This window comes from Micropterus salmoides, unplaced genomic scaffold, assembly GCF_014851395.1.
Source record: "Micropterus salmoides isolate LMB-PRFRI ecotype aquatic unplaced genomic scaffold, ASM1485139v1 Ms_hic_scaffold_11, whole genome shotgun sequence".
NCBI lineage: Eukaryota > Metazoa > Chordata > Actinopteri > Centrarchiformes > Centrarchidae > Micropterus > Micropterus salmoides.
The window spans coordinates 3,450,821-3,460,350 of NW_024040152.1; the positions used below are offsets into that span (position 1 = coordinate 3,450,821).

General features: G+C 39.6%; 1 protein-coding gene across 6 annotated transcripts; it reads left to right on the forward strand.

Annotated features, from left to right (window-relative positions):
- Positions 1–2,024: 2,024 nt before the first annotated feature.
- Positions 2,025–8,112, forward strand: LOC119896968 (C-type lectin domain family 4 member G-like). Of its 6 annotated transcripts, none has more exons than XM_038710464.1 (7): positions 2,025–2,150; positions 3,335–3,412; positions 4,204–4,323; positions 6,241–6,693; positions 6,787–6,950; positions 7,085–7,197; positions 7,274–8,112. In XM_038710464.1, exons 1-7 carry the CDS (start codon positions 2,084–2,086, stop codon positions 7,398–7,400), a joined length of 1,122 nt encoding a protein of 373 aa, XP_038566392.1. In that variant the 5' UTR covers positions 2,025–2,083; the 3' UTR covers positions 7,401–8,112. The 6 variants fall into 6 exon arrangements, with proteins under 6 accessions (XP_038566392.1, XP_038566396.1, XP_038566393.1 ...); XM_038710468.1 differs by having other exon boundaries at positions 6,454–6,693; XM_038710465.1 differs by having other exon boundaries at positions 4,207–4,323.
- The last annotated feature ends 1,418 nt before the right edge of the window (positions 8,113–9,530 follow it).

Here is a 9,530-nt window from a genome sequence, read left to right on the forward strand (position 1 = left end):
ATTAACTGTAAACCGTTTTACTCCCCAAGTGAGTTTGCTTCATTCACTCTGGTCGGTGTTTACACACACCTGTCACCTGCCCAGCATGGTGCTGTTACCCAGAAACACAGCTTCTACACCTTATCTTTACAGTTTATACACACAGCCCTCAGCGGGGTTAATAGCCACATTTAAAACCTGCATGTACCGACAGTAACGTAACTCATGCATGTCAGCAACAGTTAGCCTAATATAGCTAACTTGGTAATGTTATCATATCTTACCTGCTGTACTGTCCGCTGCTTTCTCGTCACATGGATAGCATTCCTTTCACTGTTGACTTTGTGTGTGAGGCCACATGGACAGAAATGCTGTACACTTTTAGTTATGGTATTATAAATGATAGTCCTCCCTCCAGCCCTGCTCACTTCCTCTGCTTGCTTTCATGGCAGTGTGCTGGCAGTCAGAGCTCCCCCTGCAGTCCATAAAGTGCCTCTGCGCCTCAGCCCTTTAAACCCTCCCTGCAGCCTTTGGGTCATGCCTCCTCATTTGCATACACTCATAGACTCAATCCTCAATCCTCAATCCTCAATCCCCAAAACCCCAATTCTAAATCCCCAAATCCCCAGTCCCCAAATCCCCAATCCTAAATGGCTAAATTACTAAATGCCCTATCCTAAATACCAAATTCATTTTCGACTTTGACTTTTAGTTTCAGATTTTGACTTTCAGATTTCGATTTCGACTTTTAGTTTTAGACTCTGACCAAATAATCCCTCCATACAGACAGATCACAAACTATAAACCCAAAGTCCTCCACTCCATAAACGATTCTCGCCTGGCAAATGTACTGAACCAGTTCTTCTGCCGCTTTGAGAGTCAATTAGACACCATCCCCTGTGACTCCTCTGCTCAGCTTCAGCCTCAGTCCACCATTTCTTCCCCTCCCTGGCCAGCCCCTCTCAGGTGGGGATGAGTCCGCCTACAGGTGGGAGTTCGACCATCTTGTGACCTGGTGCAGCCAGAACAGTCTGGAGCTCAATGCTCTGAAGACAGTGGAGATGGTCGTGGACTTCAGAAAGAGCACAGCCCCACCCTCCCCCATCATCCTGTGTGATTCCCCAGTCACCACTGTGGACCCCTTCTGCTTCCTGGGCACCATCATCTCCCAGTGGGAGCTGAACATCACCTCCCTCACCAAGAAGGCCCAGCAGAGGATGTACTTCCTGCAGGGGCTGAAGAAGTTAAAGCTGCCAAAGACAATGATGGTGCACTTCTACACCGCCATCATTGAGTCCATCCTCACCTCCTCCATCACCATCTGGTACGCTGCTGCCACTGCCAGGGACAAGGGCAGGCTGCTCTGCAGAGAAGGTGATTGGCTGCAATCTTCCTTCTCTTCTGGACCTGTACGCCTCCAGGACTCTGAGGCGAGCAGGAAAGATTGCAGCTGACGCCTCCCATCCCGGTCACAAACTGTTTCAGACTTTCCCCTCTGGCAAGAGGCTGCGGTCCATCAGGACCAAAACCTCTCACCACAAAAACAGTTTCTTCCTGTCTGCAGCTAGCCTCATCAACAAGGCCCGGGTCCCCCACTGACACTCCCCCCTTGCAAATGATACAGATGTCTCTGCACATGTAAATACTGTTTCATCTCGTGTCGGGCTCAGACCCGGCACGTCGTACATATTTGTTGTTGATTGTTGATCTTTGTTGTTGTATATTTTTATGTTGTCAGTTTCTATATTTATATGTACACAATATTGTCTTCCGTTGCGTTACTTCTGCACGGCATAGACCCAGAATAATGCACATGTATATATCTGCAACGTTATTCTTATATATTTCTACATTTATTTATGTTGACTGTATGTTTGTCTGCGTGTTGTACCACAGCGAATTCCTCGTATGTCTTACACTACTTAGCAATAAAGCTCCTTCTGATTCTGATTCTGAAAACGGAAGTTGCTCATATTAAGGCTGTGAGTGACAGACTCAGCTAAACAAAGGAAACAAGCAGTTCCCCAAGATGACGCTCTGTGGTTTAACAACTGTGGTTATTCTGTCTACAAGTCAGATAGAACTCAACAGAAGGACTGTAGCGATGGCGGAGGAGGAGGTCAGCTACGCTTCAGTTGTATTCAAAACTAACAAGCGTTCCCCACCTGAAGGTAAGTTCAGTTTTTTTAATGCATTTATTTTTTTAATCTAGAAAGATTTCTTAAAACCCATCATGTAAATGCTCCGTATTTGTATAGCGCCTTTCTAGTCTTTTCGACCACTCAAAGCGCTTTTACACTACATCTGCATTCACCATTCACACACATTCATACACTGAGCCTAAGTGCTCAAACGGAAACTAACATTCACACTCATTCATACACTGGCGGAACAGCCGCCAGGGGCAAATCGGGGTTCAGTATCTTGCCCAAGGACACTTCGACACGCAACCAGGGGTTGCCGACCTTCCGATTAACGGCCAATATATGGATCAGATACTGTATCCTTGTTTACACATCAATCTGCCTGGGCCCCCACACGGCCCAGCTGGTTGTTCTAGGTGGCTGACCTGAATGTGATCATCATCATAATGTGACTTCTTACACTGGTATTTTCTTCAGTAAAACTGGACAGTAAATAAATTTGGAAATTGTAATGATCAGTATCTGAAATAATATTAAAGTAATATTTTATTGTCCTGTTAGTTTGTTGTGCAACGATAAAAACTTTAGAAATTGATGCCCCATTTACTATATTGGCAAAATAACTTGATGTATCCAGAGAAAGAATGAGCAGCATGACATTTTGGAAATGCTGTTTTGTTAAACTGTTTAGAATGATTATGTCTTCTGAATTAAGATATTTACTTTAAAACTGAATCCTTTTACTAACTGTAATCCAGTGGACTGTCCCTAAACTCAAATGTTGTAGTCTCCAAAACATCTATTTGTCATATATGTCATATACAAATTGAAGATATTGGATGTAAACGGATGGGTTTTAGTTTGCTTTTGTTTGATAGTGCCCATTTATGTAACCCACACTGGAGATTCCACTGACCACAGCTGTCTAAAACCAGGCAAGCGCATGTGTAATGAAGTGGTTATTTTAAAAGTGCATAATTTCCCTTTCATGATCTGCAAAATGTGAGAGTTGGTTAATTTGGGTTTTAGCTGCCCTGTGAAGGTCTACACAGAATACAGTTCTGGGAAAAACACTGAATTATTTCTCATTCTAACAGAAGATACTGGGACAATAGCAATAAATTCAAATAATCTAATAAACCTGTAAAAGCTTTTAAAATGTAAACAAAATACAGTAATTAACAACAAGATTGTGTTCTTCAACCTTTCAGCTAATAAGGAGGAGGAAACTGTGTACAGTGATGTGAAGGTGCGAAGCAAAACAACCGAAAAGACTGCTGACACAAACGGTAAGTTCATTCAGTAGAGTATATCTATTAATACTACTATTACTGCTACAAATACTACCTCAGATTTATCGTTATTACAACTATTATTCAGCCTGGGAAAACAGTAGGAGCTTTGTTAATAACTTAGAGACTGCTAATTTTAACAAAGACTTACAAACTGGGGGTGTGGAGTTCAAAAAGATGTTGCTGTTTCACAGGCAGGGAAGCTCTAGTGAAAAGATAAAATCACCTTGAACTATGGAAACTGTAGGATCCAGGGTTTGTTGGAGTTTAAGCCATAGTAGGGAATTTATATTTTGAGATTTTCTAATTTGTATTTTGACAAGTGCTTCAACTGCAACATTTATTTTACTGCCACAAAACTACAGAAAATCTGCTGTTACAACTGCCACCAATTCTTCTATTACTGCTTCTAATGCTACTTTTAGCACAATGACAAAAAGCACTTTTCTTAAAGAACAGGTTCACACATTTAAAGTCCATCATTAAACAAGGTGCCCATGTGAATACTGAAACATGTTTTGCTGCCTGTAATAATTTCCTTTGTAATGTGCTTCGACTGTAAGAGATGGGAGACAAAATGTAAAGTCTTTGTTCTGTATAGAAATGTGTTCCAAAGTTCATCTGAAGCTTTTAGCAGTCTGAGTTAGTCAAATCAAGTGGGTATCTTTACTGTCTTTTATTTACTAACTTTTTAACATAAAAAGGATTTTTTTGGTAACTTTGAAAAGTACCCTGTTCATTTGGTTCACTGCTCTAGCCATATAATTATATCTGTTGTTTATTCTCAGCAGGACTTTTGCCAGACAAGAAAACAAACAGCAGAGGTCGCTGCTATCAGCAGGTGGCTTGTTGTTTGGGGATTCTTTGTGTCATTTTGCTGTTGGGCATCATAGCAGTCTGTGTCTACGGTAAGTATACAAAACAGGTAGTCTATGCAGTACCTCAGACTCAGACATGAGGCAGAACTTGAAGAATAACAGCACCAGTTTTCCTCTGTAACATTACTAAAACCGTAACCAGAAGATCTATTAACAGGTTGTTTTACCTATAGATTTCTGCCTCTAGTCTAAATCTGTTTCAAACAAAATTCATTTCTGGACACAATGTAGACAATAGACAGTAAGTAATAAGACTGTTCTTGTTTATGTGATTTATATTTTTAACAATGTACAAACCATTTATTTTATTTGTACAGTGCAGCATCTAAGAAAGCATCAAGCCAACTAATAAAGCCGCCAGCTCTTGGGTTTGTCAGCATCATAGACAAATTTGAAAAACAAGTTGAGTTGATTGAATATATCTTTCATATACAACCAGAAGACACAACACAGCAGAGGAAGACTGGTGACAGCATTAGTGGAAATTAGACATGTATGCATAAAAGGAATTAAACAATGAGTCAAATGAATTACTGTCAACATATTCCATGATCAGCCCCAAACAAACACTGAATTGATCCTACAAACAAATACTGATACTAAAAAATCTGTAAATGCTCCATATTTGTATAGCACCTTTCTAGTCTTTTCAACCACTCAAAGCGCTTCTTACACTACTGCATTCACCATTCATTCACTGGCAGGGGCAGATCAGGGTTCAGTGTCTTGCCCAAGGGAGCCAGGGTTGCCGCCGACCTTCCAATTAACGGCCAACCCGCTCTACCTCCTGAGCCACAGCTGCCTGTGTATCAAAGCCTGAAAGATCTTATCCAGCTGTGCCATAGAGCCCCACATAGAGACCAAACTATTAAAAAACACTTCAGCGAGTCACAGTGTTGCACTGGGTGACATGTTCCTTCACAACAATGAACACAGCCACTGTCCCACAAACACAGACCATAAAGGCCTGCTAGTGCACAGCTGAAAAAAATTAGAGCTTAGCTGTTTTAGGCAGTGTCAAATAATTATAGGTTCAGTAGGAACCAAAGGGCTTAGGAAGTCCGGAAACACTTTCTATGAAGGTCATCGCTATAATGACTTATGCATATATTTATAACACGATATAATGCGTCCATAAGACATTAAAACAGTTGTTATAATCACTTACAAACATGCATTAGGTGCTACAGCAAAGTTCATAATGTATTATGACCTTTTGTTTTAATGTTTTATAACTAATAGTAATACCAGTTTATATCAATGTGCGGCAAGAATCTCCGACCATGTTCCATAACACATTATAACCACAGACTCTGCCTCGTTATGAATACACTTTAGTCACCATTTACAATTAGTGATATAGAATAGAATAATAGCTTATAGTAATGTTTAAAGTTATATAGCACGTCTTTGTTTGCTTTAAGTAAAGTGTTAAAATATCTATCCCTGTATAATATATTACAGATGAACATATGAACTAATTATAAGACCTTATAACACGTAATTGTTTGCTTTAAGTAAAGTGACACACATTTTGTGCAGGAAAACAACTTTTATTTATTTTGTTTCTTCGCTTTTTCGAACAATCTGTATGAATTTTGAACATTTTGCAGTTTAGCACAAAAACACAAACAAAATTACATCAAGAAAACTCGTTGTCAGGGTGGTGAAAGATCGCTCAAGAGAAGACCTGTTGCCGACCAACATCATGTAAGAAGAGGCTCAGATGTTGTCACAGATGAATGGCGAGCCTATGGACAGGCCCTAACAGATGTCAGATGTCATTATAGTGATGACCTTCATAGAAAGTGTTACCAGAAGTCCTACAGCTCCCACAAGTCTAAATAACCTGAAGTAACACAAAGCTTCCAAAAATGGCTGTGACAAAGTGACAAAGACAAAATTGCATCATTATTATCACTCAAGAAGCTTATTTCCTATTTGCAGTTGTTACATTAAATCATCAAAGTGAACCGAACCAGCTGAAAGAAAACCAAACGATTCTACTGGCTCTCAATGGAAACCTGACAAACCAGAACAACAAACTCAGCTCAGAAAATGAAAAGCTGAGGAGGGAACACAACAATCTGAGAGTCCAGTTGGAGAACCTGACACAAGCCTATACTGTCTTAAAAAGCAACATCACAAACCTGTCTGCAGAAAACCAGAACCTGACATCACAAAACACCAAGCTGTCTGCAGAAAACCAGAACCTGACATCACAAAACACCAAGCTGTCTGCAGAAAACCAGAACCTGACATCACAAAAAATGAAGCTGGAGACACAGAGGAACAACTTAACAGAACAGATACGGAACATGGAGACAAAGTGGAATGAGCTCAACGTCAGTCGAGCTCAGTGGAGCATTGATGCCTACTGCCCAAAACCAAAGAACCAAAGTATGTTCAGATCCCATTAATAAGGTTAAAAATAACATAAAACAATAACATAATGCAGTAATGTTGTTTATCGGTTTGTCTCTGTTGTTTCAGACAGACAGTGTAAAGCTTGTCAGGATGGCTGGTTACCCTCCCAGTCCAGCTGCTATGCGATTAATGACCCTGATGTTTCTGGTCAGAAAACCTGGGAAGAAGCTCGAGAAAACTGCACAGGAAAGATTTCAGATTTGGTTGTTATAGCTGATCAAACGGAAAAGGTAATGAGAAAAGTTTCATTTTTATGAAATAAAAATATATTCTCTGTAGGTCTGAACACACTGAGTCTGTAGGCCACAGTGTGTTAATTTAAGTATAGTGTTTAAATATCTGATAACTGTCTCTCTGTTGTCAGACATTCATCAGTAATAACAGTTGGGGCAGTTCAGGAACCAAGGGATACTGGATTGGTCTGAGAGCTGAAGATGGGAAATGGAAGTGGGTCGATGGAAGTGTTCTGACTGAAAAGTAAGAGACACATTCATAAACATTTTGAAGCATAAAATCTATCAGCCTGCATCTAAACATCATGTTCTTCCCTCAGCTCCTGGATACAACAACCTGCTACCAACGGTCAGTGTGTAATTTCTGTAGAGACAGAAGGATGGAAATCAGTGAGCTGTGGTGCCAGAAACAGATGGATCTGCAAAAAGAAGGCTTTATCTCTTTAAACACTGCAGTCAAGGTTACTGGGGACTCTGTAAAGATTCATTACATGTAAAATAATATCTACTGATATACTTCACAAAAAAGTGAAACATTTTTCATGTGTGTGCAAAAAAAACAGATCCTCTAATATAAGTGTGTTCAGGTTGTTTGGGTATTCTGCCTCCTTGTCTCATCCAGTACAGTCCCAAACTGTCCTGTGTCTGTCTAACGGGGACGCTACCACATCAACAAAGCAAAAATGTATGCCAGTGCACCGCAGAGTACAGGATAGGTAGATTTCTGTTAAAATATGACTCATTAGATTGTGATTATTAGAACAATTTCTTTTAAATTTTTTAACTTTATTTTTAAAATGCCAGAGGAAAGATAGGTAGGAGAGATTTTGAATGTGCAGAAAGTTTTGAACATGAACAGAAAACCTGCTGAAACACAGGAACTAATAAAGTTCAGGTGTTTATAAATGAATTTAATTAATTAATGTATCGTTGAGATGAAAACGTGCCACATGCTAATTTTTTTAGAGATTACTTCCCCAAACAAAAGACAGAAAAGAGGAAGGAAGACTAATTTAAAGCTCTCGCCCTGCTATATCTCCTTTTAGTCCCATACACACCAGCACGTACCTTGAGATCCTCGGGCAGAGGTCTGCAGTCTGTTCCACAGTCTCAACTGAAAACTAAAGGGGACAGAGCGTTTGGAGTCAGGGCCCCGAGGCTCTGGAACAGCCTGCCCAAGGAAATCAGGTCTGCAGTGAACTCTTAAGTCCCTTCTTAAAACATACTTTTAAAGGAGAGCCTTTCATGATTTTATTTGACTTTATTTTATATATTTTTTATATTCATTTTAAACATGTATTTTACTCTGTGTTTTATTGCTTTTATCATGTGTTTTATGGATTTTATTGTCTTTGCACGTGTTACAGCGCTTTGTTACTTGTTTTTTAAAAAGGGCTTGATAAATAAAGATTATTATTATTATTATTATTGTTCCTAGATGTATTAAATGTTCTTATCAATAATTGTGTTCTACCCTGTCATTGTGATTTGGATGTGTCAAATTTCCATCTTATCTCAGACAAAACATAGGCCCCTATGCCTGACAATGACTGAATGTGTTCTTTCTGATCAACATCTGAGCTCGGAACATCATATTACTACCATTTTCTGTCTTATTTTTAGCAGTTGTACTGAATATGGGTTTGAAAATGAATTTTAACACACACTTTAACCGCATTCTGTTTCTAGGAGGCCTTTAGTGATCTTTGTATTTAAGAAACCTAATACACACAATAGATTTTCTCCTGAATTTCTCTCGGGTAAAATGTACTTAGTAGCACAATACCAAACTGTACGGTATAGTGGAAACTGCTTATTGATGTTTCTTCATAATTCATGATTGCTGAGACATTGAACCCTACCGTTGCATTCAGTCTGATCTAGGACTTGCATCTGTCCCTTACTCTCATATATCCAAACGTGATAGTGGGTTTTTTGGCTGGAGCCTGCGCAGTTACTCCCATAATATATTAGATCTAAACCTGTTAACTGTTTTGAGTGGCTCTTGACGTCATATTTAAAGGATGGCCTTTGTTCTAAAACTATCCCTACCCCTAACCTACTCTTTGTTCACCATTGCAGGATTTTTCCTGCATAGTGAGATTTTTGGCGGCTCCAAAGACATTTTAGTGAGTGCCAATGAAAAATCTCATGCTAAGAATTGAAAAAAAAATTGCATTTTAAATCCTCTCAGAATGTGTTGTCATAGCAATTTATCAAACAAATGTTGAGCAAGCAGAACATAAACTTAAATAGTACGTCTTTGCCTTTAGCAGTCACCTCTCCTCCGTCTGCAGCCGCTTTATTTTATACATGCAGCTGGCGCTGGATTTATTTTTTGATTTGATTTTCTCATGAATGTGCTGTTTGCTTCTGCATAATTAAAACACAAAGACAAGGAGGGACTTGCAGATATTTATGGTGTTTACAGAAGCCAATAGCTTAATGTGCGTTACACCCCCCCACCCTGTCATGTAGACTCTGTTCACTGAGTGAACATACAGCCGGACTGGGACCCAATACAGCCTCCGAGACCGTCAGAGGGCAGTTTAACGACAGGAAATGAAGGACAGAGGT

Bases quoted from the DNA above. Each gene is read 5' to 3' on its own strand.
- LOC119896968 (XM_038710464.1), top strand. From the start codon at position 2,084: ATGGCGGAGGAGGAGGTCAGCTACGCTTCAGTTGTATTCAAAACTAAC. The intron at 6,951-7,084 runs GTAATGAGAAAA...CTCTGTTGTCAG, and splicing joins TAGCTGATCAAACGGAAAAG to ACATTCATCAGTAATAACAG. The intron at 7,198-7,273 runs GTAAGAGACACA...TTCTTCCCTCAG, and splicing joins GGAAGTGTTCTGACTGAAAA to CTCCTGGATACAACAACCTG.